Source organism: Hyla sarda, chromosome 4 (genome assembly GCF_029499605.1).
Source record: "Hyla sarda isolate aHylSar1 chromosome 4, aHylSar1.hap1, whole genome shotgun sequence".
NCBI lineage: Eukaryota > Metazoa > Chordata > Amphibia > Anura > Hylidae > Hyla > Hyla sarda.
The window spans coordinates 373,472,825-373,498,035 of NC_079192.1; the positions used below are offsets into that span (position 1 = coordinate 373,472,825).

General features: G+C 44.4%; 1 protein-coding gene across 3 annotated transcripts in view; it reads right to left on the minus strand.

The window, feature by feature from the left end:
* Nucleotides 1-25,211, minus strand: part of GALNT10 (polypeptide N-acetylgalactosaminyltransferase 10) — a 211,708-nt gene that overhangs the window by 76,302 nt on the left and 110,195 nt on the right. For all 3 annotated transcript variants that reach the window (XM_056516826.1, XM_056516828.1, XM_056516827.1), the window contains exons 2-3: nt 13,282-13,384; nt 7,783-7,921 (exon numbers count right to left, since the gene is read on the minus strand). In XM_056516826.1, the coding sequence (XP_056372801.1) occupies nt 7,783-7,921; nt 13,282-13,384 (242 nt within the window). The remainder of the gene's footprint in view (nt 1-7,782; nt 7,922-13,281; nt 13,385-25,211) is intronic.

Consider the following 25,211-nt stretch of genomic DNA (forward strand, 5'->3'; position numbering starts at 1 on the left):
CTGCAGGAGGGACTCGCTTGCTTATACTACAGGAGGGACTCGCTTGCTGATATACTGCAGGAGGGACTCGCTTGCTTATACTGCAGGAGGGACTTGCTTGCTGATATACTGCAGGAGGGACTTGCTTGCTGATATACTGCAGGAGGGACTCGCTTGCTTATACTGCAGGAGGGACTCGCTTGCTTATACTGCAGGAGGGACTCGCTTGCTTATACTGCAGGAGGGACTCGCTTGCTGATATACTGCAGGAGGGACTCGCTTGCTTATACTACAGGAGGGACTCGCTTGCTCTTATACTGCAGGAGGGACTCGCTTGCTTATACTGCAGGAGGGACTCGCTTGCTTATACTGCAGGAGGGACTCGCTTGATTATACTGCAGGAGGGACTCGCTTGATTATACTGCAGGAGGGACTCGCTTGCTTATACTGCAGGAGGGACTCGCTTGCTTATACTGCAGGAGGGACTCGCTTGCTTATACTGCAGGAGGGACTCGCTTGCTTATACTGCAGGAGAGACTCGCTTGCTTATACTGCAGGAGGGACTCCGAAATGGCTGCTCTACAGGGTAAAATACGCGTCCTCTGTGGTGGTAAGTTCTGTGTAAAAGGCGCTGTGAACAGCTGATTTCAACATTTGAGCCAAAATTACTAACAACTTGCACCAAATGATAAATTTGGGGCATGTCCACGAAAACCAAAGTGAAAAAAAAGGGTAAAAAGAAACTGGCAACAGGCAAAATTGATAAATACCCCCCAATGTGTAATAGTGTACTGTATAAAGAAACCACCTATGAAACAGCACTCAGTAAATTTGTAAATAGATACAGATTTTATTTAACAGTACAAACCACAGTACACAAACCGGAAGCGAAGCAGGATAAGCAAGTGTAGCGAGGTAAAAAGGAAGAATAGAAGCGAGATGATGGAATCACAACACCTGTTCCATACTTTGTGAAATTTTTCTAAGGACACCGTCTATTCCTATAAGCCATATTTCCATAAGCGACAGCCAAGTTTAGCATTTTGTTTTTACGATTAGCCATCCGTTGCATGGCAGCGGCTTTATGACTACCTTCTATTCCCTTGTTACTGTAGGTGCAGCTCTGAAGCAGAAACTGCTCCCCCTTTAAGTAAAATACAGAGCAGTGACAGAAGAGAAACCTTCATAACCATATGCGAGATTTATTATTTTGGTAGACAGGTGTTAGGGCTGTATGACCAAATGTGTGTATCACGGTAAATACTCACCCGCAAGCGCTGCCCTCCTCGTCCTGTTTGTTGCGGCCGCCGGCGCTGACACTCTATACTGTGCGGTATCCCTATGCCCGGGCTGCAAAAGGTAAACAAAATAAACTAATGCATGTTCCTACGTCGGCCTTATGGTGGGGACGGAACTTCGGAGAGCCGTCAGCCTATCACCAGCCGCAGTGATGTTCCACCTCGTCCGGTGATAGGCTGAGCCCACTGTCATATAAGGAGCTCTGGCCGGCTTCTTACATGACAGTGCGCTCAATCTATCACCGGCCAAGGCGGAACATCGCTGCGGCTGGTGATAGGCTGACGGCTCTCCGACGTTCCCGTCCCCAGGAAGCAGATGAGGCCGGTACTGGACCAACGGGAGGCGAGTTAAAGTTTATTTTTGGCAGCCCGGGCATAGGGATACCGCACAGTATAGAGTGTCAGCGTCAGCAACAAACAGGGGGAAGAGGAGGGCAGCACTTGCAGGTGATGTGAGTATTTAACCCGATGGGGACAGCGCAGTGCTGATAATTAATTGGGGGGGGAGGGGGGGCAGAACAGCGCTTGTGGGTGACATGTGAGTAGTTCCCAATGGGGACAGCGCAGCGCTGGGCTGACAATTAATTGGGGGGGGGGGGGGGGGAGAACAGCGTTCACGGGCCACATATGATTGGTTCCCCGATGTGGGGACAGCACAGCGCTGGGCTTAAAATTCATTCCCGAGGGGGAGGAGCCGAACTGGTATTGCGGTATGGGTTGAAATTCATATCGTGCAGCACAAAAATTTTGGTATGAACCGATATACCGCCCAGCCCTAACAGGTGTTTTATTATCAAAAGCACAAAGTTTTCCAGGGATGTGGAAATCCTATCGCCCAACGCCCAGGACAAGTAGTTTTGGGTGCCGGGCAGGTGAACTTTTTATAGATTTAGCCCTGTATCGGGCTAGCAGGGACAGACTTCTCCCTTATTTTTCTTTAATGCCGGTGTGAGGTGCAGGAGCCGATGCAAGTCTGCACCTCACATCGGCACTTAGGGTGTATGGAGGGGGCAGTAGCGGCCCCCAGCGGATTTCAGTAGCCGGGGGCCGCTGCACAGAGCCCCCCAGCCGGTGTGAGGGCATCTCAGAAGGGAGCGCAGAGCCCGAGGTCGCACGTCTGCAGGAGATGATTAAGCCACGCCCCCTCCTGGAGGATGGAGAGTGCAGCTCTGCATAAGGCTGGGTTCACACTACGTTTTTCAACTACGGTTCCCGCATACGTTTTCTATCAAAAACCGTATGGGAAAAAAACGGATGGAACAGTATGGGAAAAAGTAAACCGTATGCGTTTTTAAACAGTATACTGTTTTTAAAAGTGCATACTGTTCCGTCCATTTTTATTTAAAAAAAAAAAAAAAAAAAAACATATGTTTTTGAAAATTCTGTCCATTTTTAATGGGACAGGTCTTGGGTGGGGACTTTAGGATGCAAATGTGCAAAGAAAAAACGCATACGGTTTTGCCATAAGGAACCGTATACATGTGCGTTTCCCATTGACTTCCATGTTGCAATGCGGTTGCAATACGGTTTTAAAACTGGAGTCAAAACCGTGGTCAAACACGGTTTGAAGTACTGTTTAAAAACGTATTGCAAGCAAACCGTATGCAACCGTATGCATCAGGGTGCATACGGTTTGCAATGCTTTGTCTATGTATACGGTTTTTAATACCGTTCCATACGTTTTCACTAATGAAATCGTATGTGGGAACCGTAGTTGAAAAACGTAGTGTAAACCCAGCCTAACACAGGAAGACAGGGGGAGAATGAGGACGTCCACAGCTTCTCCCTCCCCCACACACAGCCTCTCCCTTCCCCCTGCTCTGTCTACACAGGACCTATTTTATCACGGGGAGGTTTCAAGTATTCACGGGGGAAAATACAGAGCGGGGAGAGGACGTGTGTGAGGAGACTGCACTGCACGGGCTGGGGATTTCACCTCACACCGGCTCAGGTGAGGAGGCCGAGCATGCAGGCGGCGGGAAGGGTGGTTGTATATGTATGATTAGGGGGGTGTATCAGCGGTGGGTGTATGTATGGTGTGTGCATATGTATGGTGTATGTGTCATGTGTATATATGAAGTGTATATGTGTATGGTGTCCGTGTATGTGTGATGTGTGTATGTAATGTATGATATAGGGGGCAGCGGCAGGTGTATGTATGATGTGTGCATATATATGGTGTATATTTATGGTGTGAGTGTATATGTATATATGATGTGTGTATGGTGTATGTAATGTATGATGTGGGGGGGGAGCAGTGGCGGGTGTATGTATGATTTGTCTGTATGTTTTTAATGTATAATATAGGGGGCAGTGGCCGGTGTATGTATGATGTATGTATGTAATGTATGATGGGGGGCAGTGGCCGGTGTATGTATATGTGTATGTATGATGCATGTATGTAATGTATAATATAGGGGGCAGTGGCCGGTGTATGTATGATGTATGTATGTAATGTATGATGGGGGGCAGTGGCCGGTGTATGTATATGTGTATGTATGATGCATGTATGTAATGTATAATATAGGGGGCAGTGGCCGGTGTATGTATGATTTGTCTGTATGTTTTTAATGTATAATATAGGGGCAGTGGCCGGTGTAAGTATGATGTATGTATGTAATGTATGATGGGGGGCAGTGGCCGGTGTATGTATATGTGTATGTATGATGCATGTATGTAATGTATAATATAGGGGGCAGTGGCCGGTGTATGTATATGTGTATGTATAATCTGTGTATGCATGTATGTTTTGTACAAGGGCGAACTGACAAGTGCTGCTGCCAGTTGTGCCATCTAATTTTATTTATTTTTAGTGGCTTCTGGTCACCCGCACTAAATTGCACCCCCAGAATCCCGCCCCCTTCATACTCTCCTGCCGACCAAGAGCCCCACGGTTGCACGCAAACACGCCCGAACCAAAACTACAACTCCCAGCATGTTGCACCATAACCTAAACTGTAGAACTATAATGTGTAACATGCTGGGAGTTGTAGTTTTGGTTCAGGTCAGCTGCAGAGCCATAGGCTGTATCAGGGCATGCTGGGTGTTGTAGTTACTAACTGTAATTCCCAGTATTCCTTGACACAGACTATGGCTCTGCAGCTGACACAAACCAAAACTACAACTCCCAGCATGTTACACAATAACCTTAACTGTCCTACTATACAGTGCAACATGCTGCAACACCCACACAACCATAGGCTGTATCAGGGCATGCTGGGAGTTGTAGTTATCTACTAACTAAATGCAACTTCCAGCATTTTCTGACACATAATTAGAGTAAATAAAATGCACCACAAACTGGAGAAGCAGAACCCCCCCCCCCCCCCCCAGTAACACAGCGGCGTTCAGTGGTTTCCAATCAAAAGACTCTGTGTATAAGTCCCTATGAAGATTGAAAGATAGTGATTAAAATATTTTAAGAAGTGCGTATACATGTGAATAAGCCCCTTTCCTAATAAAAGTTCAGATAAAAACTACAAATCATGTCACACAAGATCACCCTCATCCCTTTATATGGAAAAATTGGAGTTATAGGGGTCAGATGGGGGGGCTTGCCTCGGGTGTACAAGGAGCCAGCTACAGCTCTCCCGCCGCTAATATCCTGGCATGCTGCGATCACCATGGCCGCTATTAAACCATTATATGACCGCTGCCTAAGTTGACAGCAGTGTTTAAAGGAATCTTATAACCGTCACTGGTGGTCTAGTGTGTGTGTGTGTGTGGGGGGGGGGGAATCAGACTATTTTGGTTGAAATTATTTTATCTACCAGGACAAGTGGATTTTCTTGAGGGACAAGTAGATTGTGTTCCGCTCTAGTCCCTTGGACAAGTAGTTTTTTATTTTTTTTATTTCCACACCCCTGTATTCAGAGACACTTTGGGATGCCTCAATCCTGTGATTTCTGTGAGGCCGGATGCCTGACAGAAATCTGACGTGTATAGGGTGTCCCAAGTTTTTACTGAGGGCAGAGAAAAGGATCGGACAGTTTACTTTTCCAATTTGCTCTCAGACATTACCTTATTGCCATGCACACCTAGTCAAAGCCAAGAATGCACAAATAACTGTTACATATTCTATAGCTCTTTCCATCTTTTTAAAAATGTTTCTTTCTAAATCTCTCTCTATCAGCTTTTCTATCTACCTGCGGTACCTACCTTTCTCTCCTATGTCCCTCACTGTCTATTTCCCCTCTCAGTCCTTATGTTTTGAACACTCTATAATTATCTGTCTTTCCATCTCTTAATTTCTATATCTTTCTATCACCTCCTTAACTTTTCTATCTTTCTATCTCTCTTTACTTCCATCTATTCCAATTTCTCCATTTCATTTCATTCCGCTCTCCTTCGATTCTTCTTTACTGCTATCCCTTTTGATCTCTCTCGATCCCCTAGCTGTTGCTTTTATTCTGGTCCCCTTATTCTGTGGCATATATCCCCAGCACACAGATCTCCACACTTCTGGAGTGAATATAGGCCACTGGTACATATGTCATTTGTATCACTGAGAAGCTTTAGCCTTCTCTTGGAGTGAACTATGCGGAGCAGACTTCACACGGGTGTCTGCTACCTTCACACGGAGGACTTCGCTCTTATTAGCTCAGCTGAATGCAGAACTAGAGTGCGCTAGCTGCACCTACTGAAAATTAAGATTGGGTTTCTCTGTCACTGCAATTCAAATAATAGGTTACATGAGAGGAAATTAGACACCGTGCCTACTGATCCGTACCGCAACCAAGTGAGATTATGAGCTTCCTCTTTACTGATCTGCTATACAGTATAATCTACAAATTCTTCTAAAAGTTTTATATCCAGTTCTTTTTAATGGAAAAAGTTATCTATATGCAATCTGTAGCAAAAAAATAAATAAAAAAGAACCAAGGCTGACACTGTAGGGCAGGCATCGGCAACCTTTGGCACTGCATGTTTTGGACTACATCTATCATGATGCTTTGTCAGCTCTTTGGCTGTCAGAGCATCATGGGAGCTGTAGGCCAAAGCATCTGCAGTGCTGAAGGTTGCCTATGCCTGCTGTAGTGTGAACTAGTGGGAAGCATTACGGTGAAAACCACAAGGATAATGCCCAAGTGGTGCTCTACTATTCACGTTCGATAAGTAAACAATGTAGAAGTAGAGCATTCATAAAGTGGCACTCACCCTTAATGTTAATATACAGTCCTTTATTAAAGTTTCTTTAAAACAACATGGCAGGATTGGATGTGGACGGAGACCTTGTTCGCAACAAACGTTTTAGACAGCGTTAGGTGCTTTGTCATGAGGTCCACAACAATGTCTGCTCCATGATTATCTAATGTACTGTATATCTAGTCCCACCAGATATAAGCTCACATGGATTAAAAGGTTGGCAGTTTCTTACAAATAAGACACTATATGGTCCTAACTGTGGTCACCCACTAATACTAGTACCGGCTGTGTCGTTTTGCTCTATTACCGTATATTGAAGTCTAAGTGCGGGTGGGAGAGGAGGCATACAAATACAACATTTGAAGCATTCATGTAGTTACATGGTATGGTCAATGTTGCACTGATGATAACTAATGTTATTCTTAGGCTCTGTTCACATCAGGATATGTATATGTGTTAAACACATGGGCCAGAGAAGTGCTTAGAGGGATATACCGAACATATTCACAGGGCCCCATATACCCAGTGTATGAGGAAGAAGTGCCCCCATCTGGCTTATACTGGGCTGTGAGACTATGACTAAGGGTGATACATGCTAGAAACACATGTTCTCTGAACAGGTCTTGGAGGATCAAATGCCTGTATTTTAAAAAGAAGTTCCACAAAGATTTTATGGGACAGCATGCTGAAGGTTCCTTTTTCTCTTCCTGCTTACACAGAGCTATTTCCATTCGCATAGAGTAGGCTGCAATAGTAAGTTTGGCCAATCGTGTTTTAGACATTACCCTAGTGCAACTTATAGCCATCTAAATGCTACTGTCAGCACTGATAGTGGCATCTAAAGGGCTATATAACCGGCATCAGAGCTTGCGCCCAGTCTGGTTACTGACTGCAACTGAAAGCTATCAAAAGCCTCTAGGTACAAAGACAGTCCAGCTCCTGATCTCTCTCCATATCACTTCTAATCCTAATACAACTATAAAATTAATCTTAGAAATTCTGATGCAGCAGCCTCCCACTGTTTTCAACAGGATTCTGCTGCACCTTGCACATGGCAGAATTTTCCGTCATGGAATTTTTCCAGAGGGATAAATTGCCATGTGAATGAGCAAATCTGATATTCTTCCGTTAAGACACATTTTTTAGTCCTGGAAAAGCCCATTAGCTGTACAGAGCTGAAAAATAGTGAACACTGAAAAAAAGTGGAGTATTAAAATAAAATTCTCACTATTAACTAGCACTTTAAACAATATTCATGCACAATCATTAACCACTGATGTCTAGTGATAAGGAAGAGGATGTGACCGTCTCTCTTTTGCCGACTATATAACTTTCAGCTAAACATTGATGATTTACTTACTTTGGGTGTCGGATGTCTGGAAGAGATCTGTTAAGGGAGATTTTATCACTGACAAATATATTAAATCCATTCTCACGGTACGCTTGTTCCACACGATCTGCATCAGTCATCGGGAAAGGTTTTCCTTGCTCACCATTTCCTATGGAAAGTTTACATTTATTATAAGCAATGCACTCAAACACAGTAAAAAATACATATCTGGAGACTTTTGTACAAGCTATATAACACATAGGGAAACATATGCATGCTATAGCACGCTGGAGCAGAACATGCTTGGACCAAGATCCCATAGCTTGTTTATTTCTCCTGTAATTGTATAAATTAAGAATTTGGTGTTACTTTTCTTTCTTGTCCACAAGATGCCTCCCTATACAGTCTGACACATTCAGCATTGACTGTCAGAGTGTGTAGTGACATACCTAATTGACAAGGAGAATGGTAACGCTCAGTAGTCAGTTTATTCATACACTTCCAGGAGGAGCAACAGAGGAACCGCACAATCATTGGGGGAGATTTATCATAACATGTGCAAAGGAAATGTTGCGCAGTTGCCCATAGCAACCAGATTGCTTCTTTGATTTAGCAGAGGCCTTGTTAACCCCTTAATGACCACGGACATATATTTACGTCCGTGGCCGGCTCCCGTAATGTGAAATGCACTCAGAAGCAGAAGCTTCAAACGCAATCAAACGCTGATCGGACAGCGTGGAGAAAGGTAGGGCAGCTCCTGTTGTCCTCACAGCTGTTCGGGTTAATACCGGACATCAGCCCGATCGGCGATGTCCGGTATTAGCCGCAGGTCCTGGTTGCCGATAGCAACCGGGACCTGCGGCTAATACCGGACATCGCCGATCGGGCTGATGTCCGGTATTAACCCGAACAGCTGAGAGGACAACAGGAGCTGCCCTACCTTTCTCCACGCTGTCCGATCGGCATTTGATTGCTCCAAGCCTAAGATCCAGGCTTCAGCAATCAAGCCCAGGTTAAACTGACCAATGCTATGCTATGGCGCAGCATTGTTCAGTGTATGCAATCAAAGTATTGCAAGTAATAGTCCCCTATGGGGGCTAAAAAAAAAAGTATAAAAATAGTTTGAAAAAAAAAGTTAATAAATGTGATTTAACCCCTTCCTAAATAAAAGTTTGAATCACACCCCTTTTCCCATAAAAAAAAAAAAAAATATGTAAACAAAAATAAAAAACATATGTGGTATCGCCGCTTGCGTAAATGTCCGAACTATAAAAATATAATGTTAATTAAACCCCACGGTCAATGGCCTATACGTAAAAAAAAATTCCAAAGTCCAAAATTGCATATTTTTGGTCACTTTGTATACCCTAAAATAATGTATAAAAAGTGATCAAAAAGTCAGAACAGAAATAGTACCGATAAAAACTTCAGATCACGGCGCAAAAAAGGAGCCATGTATACAGAAAAATAAAAAAGTTATAGGGGTCAGAAGGGGACAATTGTAAACATAATAATTTTGGTGCATTTAGTTAAAATAAATTACATTTTTCATTTTCACGGACCAATGTTCCAAAAATCTGTCAGACACCTGTGGGGTGTAAATGCTCACTGTACCCCTTACTACATTACATGATGGATGTAGTTTCCAAAATTGGGTCACATGTGGGGGGGCATTGATCTGGCACCATGGGGGCTTTGTAAACACACGTGGCCTTCAATTTTGGACACATTCTCCCACCAAAAGCCCAATGGTGCTCCTTCTCTTCTGTGCATTGTAGTTTGCCGCAGAGCATTTTACATCCACATATGGAGTATGTTCTTACTCAGAAGAAATGGGGTTACAAATTTTGGGGGGCTTTTTTTCCTATATTCCCTTGTGGAAATTTTTTTTAGGGTAACACCAGCATTTTAGTAAAAAAAAATGTCTTCATTTTCCCATCCAACTTTAGCAAAAATTTGTCAAACCCCTGTGGGGTGTTAAGGCTCACTATACCCCTTGTTACGTTCCGTCAGGGGTGTAGTTTCCAAAATGAGGTCACATATGGGTATACATTTTTTTGCATTTATGTCAGAACCGCTGTAAAATCAGCCACCTATGTGCAAATCACCAATTTAGGCCTCAAATGCGCTTTCACTCCTGAGCCTTGTTGTGCGTCTGCAGAGAATTTTACGTCCACATATGGGGTATGTCTGTACTCCGGGGTCTTTTTTTCCTTTTACCTCTTGTGAAAATAAAAAGTATGGAGCAACACCAGCATGTTAGTATAACATTTTTTATTTTTTTTACACTAACAGGCTGGTGTAGAGCCCTACTTTTCCTTTTCATAAGGGGTAAAAGGAGAAAAATCACCCCAAAATTTGTAACATAATTGTTCTTGATAGGTTACACATCCACACCTCATCTAGTGTAGGATGCCATTGTGGTACTTGTGGTTCTTTGCAGGCATCCTCCATTGTATGCATTTTTTATGCTGGGGATTGCCCACAGCAAGGGACCTCAAGTGCAGGATTTGCATCCCCAGTATAAATGCATATCGACATTTTGGGTTGTGCACATCCTGCCATCTTTGACCACGTCTTCGTAGTTTAAATGTTCCCGAGTACGGAAACACCCCATATGTGGCCCTAAACTGTTTCCTTGAAATACGACAGGGCTCCGAAGTGAGAGAGCGCCATGCGCATTTGAGGACTAGATTAGGGATTGTACAGGGGTGGGCATAGGGGTATTCTACGCCAGTGATTCCAAAAGAGGGTGGATCCAGCTGTTGCTAGATGCCCAGCATGCCTGGACAGTCAGTGGCTGTCTGGAAATGCTGGGAGTTGTTGTTTTGCAACAGCTGGAAGCTCCGTTTTGGAAACACTGCCGTACGATACGTTTTTTATTTTTATTGGGGGGGGGGGAAGGGGGCAGTGTAAGGGGGTGTATATGTAGTGTTTTACCCTCTATTTTATGTAGTGTAGTGTTTTTAGGGTACATTCACACTAGCGGGGGTTTACGGCGAGTTTCCTGCTAGAAGTTTGCCGCAGCTCAGACTTGAAGCATAAAACTCACTGTAAACCCCTGCCAGGCAAACCTCCAACTGTTGCAAAACTACAAAACTGACAGACCGTGCATGCTGGGAGTTGTACTTTTGCAACAGCTGGAGGCACACTGGTTGTAAAACCCTGAGTGAGGTTCTGTTACCGAACTCAGCATTTTCCAACCAGTGTGCTTCTAGCTGTTGCAAAAACTACAACTCCCAGCATGTACAGTTATGCAACAACTAGAGGCACGCCACTACAACTCCCAGCATGGCGAGAAAGCAGTTTGCTGTTCGTGCATGCTGGGCGTTGTAGTTTTGCAAGATTTAGAGGGCCACGATTTAGAAACCACCGCACAGTGATCTCCAAACTGTGGCCCTCCAGATATTGAAAAACTAAAAATCCCAGCAAGCCCAGAAAGCAAACTGCTGTGTGGGCATGCTGGTTAGTTGTAGTTTTGCAAGATCTAGAGGGCCACAGTTTAGAGACCACTGCACAGTGATCTCTAAACGGTAGCCCTCCAAATATTGCAAAACTACAAATCCCAGCATGCCCAAACAGCAAACAGCTGTCTGGGCATGGTGGGAGTTGTAGTTTTGCAACATCTGGAGTGCTACAGTTTAGAGACCACTGTATAGTGGTCTCCAAAGTGTAGCCCTCCAGATGTTGCTAGGCAACAACTCACCGCCTTCCGTAGTCTGCACCAGGAAGCCGCACCTCATCACCGCCGGTAAGTGACAGCCAGTCACAGCACAGTTTCCCTGTTCTGCCCGGACTACCGTGGGTGGGCAGAGCGGGGGAACCGAACTTTAAACCCCCCCGCCCCGATCTGCTATTGGACGGTCGCTTCTGCCCGACCAATAGCAGGGGGAAAGGGGGAGTTTTGGACAGCCTCGGTCCCCCCTTATTTTCCGGGTGACCGAAGACCCGGAATCGCCACAGATCGCCAGTCTGAATTGACATGGGGGGTGGGGTTGGGGATTTGCATGGGGTGCCTGTTGAATGATTGGAGGTGACCGTAATTCCCTATGCCCTAAGAGGAAGAATTATCAAGACCTGTGCAGAGGAAAATTTGCCCAGTTGCCCATAGTAACCAATCAGCTTGCTTCTTTCATTTTTAACAAGGCCTCTGCAAAACGAAAGCAGCGATCTGATTGGTTGCTATGGGAAACTGGGCAACTTTTTCTTTGCACAGGTTTTAATAAATCTCCCCCTATGTCCTTAAGTGGTTAAGGGGTTAAAAAAATGAAAGAAGCGATGATTGGTTGCTATGGGCAACTGGTCAACTTTTTCTATGGACAGGTTTTGATAAATCCATACGAATATGTTCTAAGAAAACAAACTTCTAAATATTTACTTTATACAGAATTTAATTATTTACCATAATAGACATTTTCAGAGACCTGACATGTCCTCTCTAAAGAAGCTTCCCACTGATCATGAGAAGGCAGTACTGTGTCCCCCATTTTAATGAAGTGGTGGTCAAGCATGTGTGTTACGGTTTTATTTAATTTCTATGTGACTGAGCGCCACTTCATTTAAACTAGGGACATAGGACCACTGTTTCTGTGTTCAGTGAGTGTTCAGCAGTCAGACCCCCATCTATCACACACTATACTATGAATTGGTGATACATGTCTATCTTGCCCAACCTATATACCCCAGGCCAATTTAACTGGCAGGAAACTGCATAGGGCCCTGTTCCTGGCAGTCTCCTAGTCCTCTGACTGTAAGTACATGGTAAGTGAGCTTTGTCGTCTGTTCATACTGGTGTGGTGCTGGATGGCGGCCATTACTGCTGTGGCGCCATGTCTGTAGGGTGGTACAGCCAAGAGCTAGGGGCTAGGTCGGGCAGCATTGGGGTTGCTCTGCCTCTGGGCCATTCCTCCTATGTGATCTGGCATTATGTTAGGAACACGATACACATGTGGCCATGACGTGACTGGCTTGCACATTATATAGGGAAGATTTATCAAAACCTGTCCAGAGGAAAAGTTGTCCATAGCAACCAATCAGTTTGCTTCTTTCATTTTTCAGAGGCCTTTTTGACCTGTTGGTTTTCTACGCATGCAGAGAAGCACAGGATCTTTGTGCAAGATGTAGATGAGCAATAAGGTCTGTTTTATCCATTGATGTTTCACATGTCTATCTTGGGGCAAACCTTTTAAAGGGAAAATGTATTCAAAACATCTTATAAAGCTTTTGACCCTCCAAATTGTCTAATAAAGAGAGTTCCAATAGTCCCTCATCTGTGGCATTCGTATACTGCCAGACTTTTTTTCTGGAATATATTATTAATTCAGAAGTAGTCCAGGTGTTTATTTAAGAATCCTGTATAAAAAATCCAAATGACTGCTTCCAAAATAAAATTGAAAATGCCAGACCCATAGCACTGGCCGACTATTGGATCGCGGACCGATGGGCTTTTACTATACACATCACAACTACATGATAATGACCAAAAAACAAGGAAGAATTTATCACCGATGAAAAAAGGGTCCACATTACCTAGTCTATCGTGGTCTTGTCTCATGTAATCATAGTCGTGCCAGTCCTTTTTTCCCGGCCCTTTGTCATTGACGTATTCATCCTTATGTCTTACCAGAGCAACCTGGAAAGAAGATGAACATAAGTGTTAAAAAGGATTTCCTACTTGACATACACATCATTCAATATCCAAGCACCATTAGCCAATCACCAGAGCCAAGTAAGGTCATGTGACAAAGTTTTTTTTTGCAGACCAAGAAATCTATCCTTCTAAGGAGTCTGAGGGGTGGGAATTTCTTATTTATTCTGTGGAGGTTAATTTAAAGGGTTCTTATTGGTTGTCATATAATAATTTCCATATAAATCCCCAATCTCATTATATCCTTTAAAGGGGTATTTACATGCTATTATGTGTTTATATAAAGCTGAGTAACGCTCTATGAGCAGCGTGACTATTACTTTCACTTCAAGGGGTATTCCAATTTTATAATGTGATGGGATATTGACAGGATATGCCATCACTTTATAATCTGCAGGGGTCCTACCTCTATGACCCCTTCACCATTACGACTGTGTAGATAATGACCCCAGAAATTCACTACAAGTAAAGACTTAAAGGGACCACAATGCTAAATCATTCTCAAGTTCAGAGGACGATTATAAAGTGATGACATATGATATATGATACTGAAGTGACTCTTCAGTTGTTGCAAAACTACAACTCCTAGCATGTGTGGGCAGCCGGAATTCTGCAACAGCTGGAGACCCCTGTCCTAGAAGTACACTATTACTGTACAAGATGTGAATACCGCTCTGAAGGGAACCTGTCACAAAGAACATGCAGTCTGATCTCCTGCCATCATATTATATAGGAGTTAAGCAGACTCAAAAGTTCTGCTGAATTTTTTCCCTTAAAAAAAACTTTTATAAAAGTTCCTCATTGAAATTTCTGTTCATACCCTATACCACTGCATGGAGTGCCAGAAGGGATGCCGAGTACAGCTGCAGAAAGTTTGCAGCACCTGCATCTTGCCTCTGGCAATCCACAGGGGAATTCCTCAATCCTTACACAAAAAATATGCGGAAATTGCAAAAACCACTGATAAATCCCCCCACCATGTGGCTAGATAGCTAAATACTGTAGATAGACTGATAGATCACTGATCTCTATCTGAAGACTACAACTTCCAACAGACCCCGACAGCTGTAGGCATAGTAGTTGTAGTTCGGTAGTTTTAAAGGGGGTATCCTGTCTGCTAGCAAAAATAAATAAATAAATACTCCTCTGCTTACTCCCAGGCCCTCGCCGCACTAGTTTGTCCAGTGGCAGTGTATGGTAACATCATTAAACACAGGTTGATGCAGCAGCCCATGTACACTGTAAAGCAGTGTCTCCAGCTGTTGCCAAACTCCTAGCATGCCTGGACAGCCAAAGGCAACAGCTGGAGGCACCCTGGTTGGGAAACACTGCCATACGGTGACATTACCATACACTTTGACTGGACAGTCTGGTGCAGTGGCACAGGAAACTGACCTAGACTGCTACGTTCTGGCAGTGTCCCCATTCACCCTAATGGCCCAAAGGTAGTCAACTAGTGACTACATTCAGTCCTTTCCTGCACATATATGTTTACTTTGCTTTTTGGTGCGGAAAACGGACAGTGAACACTACTATAGATAGCTGCTGAGTACGTAGTTGTGGGCAGACATAAAATAATACATTTAGGGTACACTCCCACACGGCGTATTTGCTGCTGCGTATTTTATTTTCTCTGTTGAAGTCAATGGGTATGAAAATACACAGCACCAAATACGCAGCAAAATACGCCGTGTGGGAACGTACCCTTAAAGTGTTACAAGATTTTACCATAATCTACAGTACAATACATGTGGCTGAAATTGTTTCTTCAACCTACAGGGGTCTCCCAGAACAAACAGCAGCAGCTCACCGAGCAAAAATAAACATCTCCAGATCGCGCGTCCATTTAGTTTGACCAGTCAGGGCCCCCCAGAGATGTTTAAAACAATTATACGGCGACAACAAGCAGCAAAGCAATGAAAATCCACTCCTACAGTCATTAAGGCAAATGCAGGAAATTAAGGCAGAGGTGGGACATCGCTGCGGCCGGTGATAGGCTGAAGTGCCGTGTGACGTTCCGGGCTAAGGAAAGCAGGAAGTAGACAGCCTGGCCGACCGATCAGCTGCTGCAAAGCTCCGGGGAAACGTAGGAACGTAAATGAACATTTGTTCTCTCTTTTTTTGCAGCCCGGGCAGGATGGAATAAGAATAGTCCGTACCGGACATCTCCTCTGATCCGTGGTTTCTTATTTCAGGGCTACGTCTAAATGGTGATAATAACAAGAGTAGATGAAATGCTGAATAAAGAATGTGCATTGGATTTTCTAGTAGTGAGAGCCGGGAGCGCGTTTAACAAGGACAGCAAAGAGAGGAATACAACAAGCATTCCCTGGTAACCCAGGTGCCCTTCATGGACGTGTATGTGGGCCCCCAAATATCCGTAAGGTGGGTTTTACACAAAAGTAATAAGGACACATTTTATTGTCTGTAAATTCTGCATGACTGTGGGTCTGATAATCCAAACTGACTCTCGCTCAAGCTGGAACTTTGTTAAGTGGTCATGTATTTATCAAACGCGAAAGTCGCTATTTATGAAGAAAAAAAGTCGCATCTCCGTTTAAAAGTTGCATAGGTATTCCAGGTCCAACCTGGCTTACAAAAAGTGCATATGTCTGCAGAAAAAGAAATTAACACCCATTTTAACTTACACTCCCCGCTGCTCTACCTATATATATATTGCCCCCCCCCCTGCTATGCTACCTACTGCTTATGTGTCCCCCCCCCAGCGAGCGCATACATATGTCCCTTGCAGCGCTATCTGTAAAGTATTCTTTCAGCAGCATATCATACTGCTGGCCGGGGAAGGCAGCGCAATGCTGCCCGCTTCCCAGCCAGCAGATGCACTGCTGATAGTATACTTCACAAATAGCGCAGCGAGGGACATGAGGGACCAACACACGTTTTAGGACTACTACTCCCATCATAAACAAACTTCGTCCATGATGGGAGTTATAGTCCATGGGCTTAGGTGAAGATCGCAGCAGGTCATTATCCAGAGATGCGCTGCGATCAGCATTTATTAACTGTAAAAGCCGGCGGCACATGCGCTCCCGACGGGGTAATATTGTATACGGTGTCATAATTCATAATCCCCGCCGCCGGAACATGGGAGCTCTGATTGGTGAAAAGCTTTTCACCAATCAAAGCTTCCCTCTCCCGGCGGTGGGGATTAGGAATTATGCGGTGGTGCGGCGCGGTGGGACCGGTGCGGGGGGCGGTGCATTATCGGATTATCGGCAAGGTAATTGCCAATACCGATAACGCCCAAAATCGTGAATATCGGCAAAAACGATGATCGGTTGATACCTAATGAATAACTTCCCACATCTGTCAATCACAATTAACTGAATGTTCTAATGCAACCACAAGCATTCTAATTTAACCACAAAGTACTTTAATTACTTCCATCTCAACCATTTTCTAGTTAGAGTATTGACATTTGCTGTCACTCAGAGTTAAATATACACTCGCAACCCCATTCAAACACTGTGTTCTCTGGTCTACCATCCAAGACTTAGCCAGACCTACAGCTGCTCACCTTCAATGTGAAGCCAGCCAGCTCTGCCATAGACCTAAATAGGTCTATTGGTATCAATGGGGGAAAATTTCTTAATGTTATAGATATACCCTGCTGATGCCCTCAGCATTTATTGCTGAGGTCACGGGGACTGACGTCACAACCCAGCCCCCAGTGACCTCAGCTACCCGCCAAAATTTGAAAAGTTTGAAGTGCCCAGACTGTATAAATACTTGCAACTTACACTATATAAATGGACCTGACAAAGAGAGGATTCCCCTCTAGAAACGCGTTGTCCTGCACTTTTGTAACTTATATTGCTCGTTACCACCGTACATTGAGAAATAAAAAGTTTACACAGCATCTCTGCCGAAATTGCCTGTTTAATCCTGGAGAAGCGCAGCACACAAGTCGGTTTTTGGGTCTGTCCCTTTGCACGGACACCCAAAACCCACTATCAGCTATTTAGCTGTGTGGGCATGCACTCTCTAGCAACGCTACTGGTAATAAAGGGTAGATAAAGAACTTCAGCTATTAACATTAAGCGGGTTTCCCGATTTTTGCTTACGTGTGATTTATTTAGCAAGGTCGTGTGACTATTTGATAAATAGGTCATACGTAAGCAAATGTAAGTTAAAAAAAAAAGTCATATAAAAGCCATACGTGTGAAAAGAATGATAAATCTCCTTCCTTATGTTTTATGGACAAACTCCACAGCTCGTGCAACAAGAGGATGTGGCTTATAATGTGACACACTGTGCCAAAATGTGTCAAAAAGTCTAAAACTATGTGTGTGGGTGTGCCAATTTTATCAGCCTGAGCTACTGTAAAATTTACAGACTGTCTCATTTAAGTTCATGCTGTCTAAGGGTGCATTCACATCCCGTTTTCTTCATATGGTCACCTAAATCGGGCGGAAAAATGTCAAAACTGGCCGCTACCATATCCCCACCAGAACCGAGGCGCATCTCATTCATTTGAATCAGATAGTTACTCCGGTCGGCTCATTTTTGCACCATATCCGGTTTTCTAGCCAGACTGAAAACCATGGTATGCGGTGGCTTTCAGTTCGGATACAAACCCGGATACGGTGCAAAAAACAGCCGACAATAGTCACTATCTGAATGAAATGCGGGCCGGGTCCGGCAGGGATACGGTTAGCAGCTGGTTTTCACATTTCCCTGCCAGATCCGGTGACCGTTTGAAGAAAAAATGGTATGAAAGCATCCTAAGCAATAGACAGCATTTGGTAAATTTAGGTAGTTATTTTGAAAAAATAAATAAATAAAAAACCACTAAGGCCAGAATAAGTATGTCTTTACGTACGAAATGGCTGTCGCCTCAGAGTGCCCCGTAATGTGCGTAGATACCTCCCCGCAGACTCGCCCGAAGTAGCGAAGAATTAAAGGCCCAAATTGAAGGCAGTGAGTTCATTCATCTCTGTATTCCTATGGTTTGCTATGGAATATGTCTGTTAGAACTGAGCACCTCCGCAGAGGCTTATTAAGTGGTCTACCAGTTTGCTGATCCCGATTCCTCCATAGGATACGAATATACTAACTGGCAGTGGTGTATTTGTGGTTCCCTCTCATACCTTTTCTTTTGAGCAATTCTTACTGTTTCAAGAAAATCGGCAGCAGCATATCACCCCAAGATCCACACAATATGGTGAATATTTGCTACTGCACATTTTCCTGCAGATATTATGCAGATTTTCCATCTACATATCTGAATAGAAAATCTGCAGCACATCTTTCCTGTGTGAACATAACATGTTAGGAAACAATGGATTGAATTTAACTATTGAAAAAAAAAATGGATCATAAGGACTCAGATACAGCTTACATATTTACTGAGCTTTACCAGCAGCACACTGACATGAGCACTACCTAATCTTGGGTCTTACATTACTCAAACAACTGCCGTAAAAGCAGAACAGTCAATAGAATTGGAAGGATTTAAGATTAAAATCTAAAGTAGTTCATTAACAATTCATGGCTCTTTGCGTACGAAACATTGGATAAAGAGGCGAAGTGGTAAACGACAAATCCCCAACTGACTCGTGTTATTAGGTTATAAGTGTTATATAGGGAGACAGCTGCCCCTGCACATTACAGTTCTAATCTAGGTGTTCCCCGTGGGATCTGTCAACAACCTAACATATGAAGCATCCGACAGACCCCACCGGTGGTTTATTCTTGGTATAAAATACACCTATGGGTGCACATGGGGTCTGTACTAAAGATCCCAATACAGTGGTCCCTCAACATACGATGGTAATCCATTCCAAATGGACCATCGTTTGTTGAAACCATCGCATGTTGAGGGATCCGTGCAATGTAAAGTATAGGACAGTGGTCTACAACCTGAGGACCTCCAGATGTAGCAAAACTACAACACCCAGCATGCCCGGACAGCCGTTGGCTGTCCGGGCATGCTGGGAGTTGTAGTTTTGGAACATCTGGAGGTCCGTAGGTTGAAGACCACTGGTATTGGAGGTTATACTCACGTGTCCCCGCCGCTCCGGACTGTCACCGCTGCCCAAGATGTCGCCGTCCATCGCTGTCGCCGCGTCTCCGGGGTGTCCCCGACGCTCCGGCAAGGCCTCTGCTTCCCCGGCATCCTCGCTCTCCATCGCCGCCATCACGTTGTTACGCACGCCGCTCCTATTGGATGACGGGGCGGCGTGGGCAGCAACGTGATGACGATGGAGAGCACTGACAATGCAGGGGATCCCGAAGAGGACGCTCCGGAGCCCCGAGGACAGGTAAGTGATCGTCAGCGGACCACACGGGGCACCTAAAAACGGCTATCCGGTGGCAGCTGAAGCAGTCAGCGCTGCCGGATAGACGTTTATGCGATGGCCCAGACATACAAAAGCATCGTATGTTGATGCTGCCTTCAACATGCGATGGCCTCTGCGAGTGATCGTATGCTGAAATGATCGTATGTCGGGGGTCACTGTACTCTATATGCTGCCATAGCATGTTTGCAGGGTGTTATGCGTTGGACCATCCATTCTAAGAGAGAATAGCTCCGTAATACAAAGTACATTGCAGATGTACAGAATCTGACACAAACATTTTCTATATGCCCCTATATGAAACTGGAGGTACATTAAGGTAAGGTCCTGTACTCTATGTACTGTACTGAATGGAAGGTCGGGCATGGGTGACTCAAAGAGCTAAAGTAATTGACTTTCAATTGCATTGGTTCGCCATTTATTGCTGTCAAACCCTCGACCTTAATTTAATTAAATCGAAATTAGAATATATTTTATTTCAGTAGTTTTTAGGCAACTTATTGGGGCCTAAGGCTGAAAGTGGATTAGAGTATTGATATTATGAAACCATACATTTTAATCAGCTCTTTCAATCCAGAGTAAAACTATTGCCCTATTCAACTCTGTCTTTTGTGCATAGAGACAGGGCTCCCCATAACAAGGATTAAAATGGGATCCCCATTATGGTGCTAGATTAAAGGGGTTCTCCACTGCCCTGTCTTCCGGAGCTCCGCTTGCAGCGTCCGGAAGTTTATTACTCCGGACGCTGTGTTCGGGCTTCCGTGTTCGAGGCCGCCCCCTCGTTATGTCACGCCCGCCTCCTCGTTATGTCACGCCCGCCCCTTGTTACGCCCCCTTCCCATAGACTTTCGTTGAGGGGGCGGGCGTGACGTCACGATGGGTGGCCTCGAACACGGAAGCCCGCACACAGCGTCCGGAGTAATAAACTTCCAGACGCTGCGTGCGGAGCTCCGGAAGACATGGCAGTGGAGAACCCCTTTAAGCTACCCAAGACAAAAAGGGCCTAGTACTTGTTTCCCCCCTCTATGACTTTGCTTGTCAGTTCCCAGTAGCTCATGTGGGACTCTTTAACTAGATGCCTATTCTCAGAGAGTCTCAAAGAAGCTGCATAGTCTATCTCTATGGCAGGTATGCCCTCACAATTGTATTTTCAAGTATGAACAGGCTTAAAGAGGTAAATTAAAAGACAAACATTTACTATTTTTTAACTTCATTATTCTTATTTTTTTTTTTTTACCGATTTTTTACAATTCTCTACAGAGCTCGTTCACGAACAAAGCCATTGAGGGTCAGTGAACATTTACTATTGCAAACCCGACATGTTTTGTCGGGTTGTGCGCCAGATTCTGTCGCATTGCGATTTTGCACCACAATTGAAAAAAACCCGACTAAATCTCCATTTTGCTAAGAAAACCTGAAAAATGGGCGTGACCACCAAGAAAAGGGGGCATGACCTCAAAAAAGGGGCGTGTTCCCGACATTTTCACAAAAAAACTACATATTTACTAAGGTTTCCACACAAAATGTGGTGGATTTCAGCTGAGGAAAACCAGACAGATCAGAGCATGTGTAAGAAAAGCAAAGTGTAGGGAAAGTGGAAAATGTAGGGAAACCTTAGTAAATACCGTGGAAAATAACTTGTAGGGAATTAACTCCTTAACGACGCAGGACGTATATTTACGTCCTCCGCCGGCTCCCACGATATGCCGCGGGGTCACGCGGTGTCCCCGCGTCATATCGGGTCGGTCCCGGCGGCCATCAACGGCCGGGACCCGCGGCTAATACAGGACATCACCGATCGCGGTGATGCCCTGTATTAACCTTTCAGACGCGGCGATCAAAGCTGACTGCCGCGTCTGAACTGAAAGTATCCCGGCTGCTCAGTCGGGCTTTTCGGGACCGCCGCAGTGAAATCGCGGCGTCCCGAACAGCTTACAGCACATTGGGAGGGCCCTTACCTGCCTCCTCGGTGTCCGATCGACAAATGACTGCTCCGTGCCTGAGATCCAGGCAGGAGCAGTCAAGCGCCGATAACACTGATCACAGGCGTGTTAATACACGCCAGTGATCAGCATAAGAGATCAGTGTGTGCAGTGTTATAGGTCCCTATGGGACCTAGAACACTGCAAAAAAAAAAAAGGAAAAAAAAAGTGTTAATAAAGGTCATTTAACCCCTTCCCTAATAAAAGCTTGAATCACCCCCCTTTTCCCATAAAAAAAGTGTAAAAAAAATAAAAATAAACATATGTGGTATCGCCGCGTGCCTAAATGTCCGAACTATAAAAACATATCAATAATTAAACCGCACGGTCAACGGCGTACGCGCAAAAAAATTCCAAAAAAGCGTATTTTTGGTCACTTTTTATACCATTAAAAAATAAATAAAAAGTGATCAAAAAGTCAGATCAAAACAAAAATCGGACAGATAAAAACTTCAGATCATGGCGCAAAAAATGAGTCCTCATAACGCCCCATACGTGGAAAAATAAAAAAGTTATAGGGGTGAGAAGATGACATTTTTAAACGTATACATTTTCCTGCATGTAGTTATGATTTTTTCCAGAAGTGCGACAAAATCAAACCTATATTAGTAGGGTATCATTTTAACCGTATGGACCTACAGAATAATGATAAGGTGTCATTTTTACCGAAATATGCACTGCCTAGAAACGGAAGCCCCCAAAAGTTACAAAATGGCATTTTTTCTTCGATTTTGTCGCACAGTGATTTTTTTTTTCTGTTTCGCCATGCATTTTTTGGGTAAAATGACTAATGCCACTGCAAAGTAGAATTGGTGACGCAAAAAATAAGCCATAATATGGATTTTTAGGTGGAAAATTGAAAGGGTTATGATTTTTAAAACTGAAAAACCCTTAAGTCCTTAAGGGGTTAAAACCCACAAAGAAACCTACACTCCACTCTTCGTAAATAAGGGCCAATGTCATTACCTCCTGCAGGAGCACTACAGTCCACAGCAGGCAGCCTTAAATCCACTCATGGCATTTCATAAAGTACATAAAGAGGAGGATTTAAGTGGGCCAAAAAAAAAAAATGGGGGGGAAATAGATAAATACCTTCACCTGTTCCTTGCAGCTGCATATAACAAGCTCCTCATTCTAAGGACAATTTGAAATGCATGATGCTTTCCGTCTCCCAGCGGTAACCATGGAGTTTACTGTGGTATTGTGCCTTGCACAAATGGCACAGTGTTCCCGTCTGAATGAGGAAAGCTCCAGACCATGACACAAGTCACTGTCTCCCATCACTATATCCCAGGCTGCTATATATAGCCGGCGATCTACTAATCCTCAATTATAGGCGTCTCGCTCATATCACAGAGACCTCTAAATCCGAATTATGAGATAGAATTTGGCTGCGGTTTAGATAAATTACTGGAACCTTAATGATACTACACTGCTCCAAAAAATAAAGGGAAAACTTAAACAATACAATGTAACTCCAAGTCAATGACACTTCTGTGAAATCACACTGTCCACTCAGGAAGCAACACTGATTGACAATCAATTTCACATGCTGTTGTGCAAATGGAACAGACAACACGGGGAAATTATAGGCAATTAGCAAAACACTCCCAATAAAGGAGTGGTTCTGCAGGTGGTGACCACAGACCACTTCTCAGTTCCTATGCTTCCTGGCTGTTGTTTTGGTCACTTTTGAATGCTGGCAGTGCTTTCACTCTAGTGGTAGCACGAAACAGAGTCTACAACCCACACGAGTGGCTCAGGAAGGGCAGCTCATCCAGGATGGCACATCAATGCGAGCTGTGGCAAGAAGGTTTGCTGTGTCTGTCAGTGTAATGTCCAGAGCATGGAGGCGCTACAAGGAGACAGGCCAGTACATCAGGAGGCGCAGAGGAGGCTGTAGGAAGGCAACAACCCAACAGCAGGACTGCTACCTCCGCCATTTTTGCAAGGAGGAGAAGGTGGAGCACTGCTAGAGCCCTGCAAAATGACCTCCAGCAGAGCACAAATGTGCATGTGTCCACTCAAACGGTCAGAAAGAGGGTGGTATGAGGGCCCAACATCCACAGGTGGGGGTTGTGCTTACAGCTTAACACCATATAGGACGTTTGGCATTTGCCAGAGGACACCAAGATTGGCATATTCCCCACTGGCACCCTGTGCTCTTCACAGATGAAAGCAGGTTCACACTGAGCACATGTGACAGACGTGACTATCTGGAGACGCCAGGGAGAACGTTCTGCTGCCTGCAACATCCTCCAGCATGACCGGTTTGGTGGTAGGTCAGTAATGGTGTGGGGTGGCATTTTTTTTTTTGGGGGGGGGGGGGGGCGCACAGCCCTCCATGTGCTTGTTAGAGGTAGCCTGACTGCAATTAGGTAAAGAGATGAGATCCTCAGACCCCTTGTGAGACCATATGCTGGTGCGTTTGGCCTTGGGTTCCTCCTAATGCAAGACAATGCTAGACCTCCTAAGGCTGAAGTGTGTCAGCAGTTCCTGCAAAAGGAAGGCATTGATGCTATGGACTGGCCAACCCATTCCCCAGACCTGAATCAGATTGAGCACATCTAGGACATCATGTCTCGCCCCATCCACCAAAGCCACGTTGCACCACAGACTGTCCAGGAGTTGGCAGATGATTTAGTTCAGGTCTGGGAGGACATCCCTCAGGAGACCATCCGCCACCTCATCAGGATCATGCCCAGGTGTTGTAGGGAGGTAATACGGGCACGTGGAGGCCACACACACTACTGAGCCTCATTTGACAGTTGGATCAGCCTGTAGTGTGGTTTTCCACTTTGATTGTGAATGTGACTCCATATCCAGACCTCCATGGTTGATAAATTTGATTTCCATTGATAATTTTTGTGTGATTTTGTTGTCAGCACATTCAACTATAAAGACGAAAATATTTAATATGATTAGTTCATTCCTTCAGATCTAGGATGTGTTATCTTAGTGTTCCCTTTATTTTTTTGAGCAGTGTACATGGCTAATGGTTTCCTGGGTATGAGCATCACCAGAGGACATGAATATTTCCATAGTTGTGCTACTGTAAACAGCATGGATAAATATACGTTGTGAAAACTGTGAAACATGACTAGGGATATTAGCCAAACCTCTTCTAAAAGAAGCAAGCACCTAGACGGCGGTGTCACGGTTTGGTACAGAGCATCATACCACCTGGTTGTGTGAGAAACTTTAGATGTAGCTCTATAGATGGTACTCCTTCTCCTTGCGGAGATCCAGCTGGTGTAGAACTTCTCACAGGCAATGCTTCATGGGTAGTCTCCATATGAGCAAGAAAGCTGGTGTTTGTTTTTGTGGATCTTTCTTCATTCAATTTTTACCAGCTAAAGTCAAAAGTGAATTAAAAACAGTAAGAAATATAAAGTGGCTCAAAAGGGGGCGAACATTCCGAAAGTAGAGGGCACCAGAAGATTATGCCTGCAGTAGGACAACTTGGAAATACGCCATCCCCAGAGACGGCAATGCCTTTCTGAGCGGATT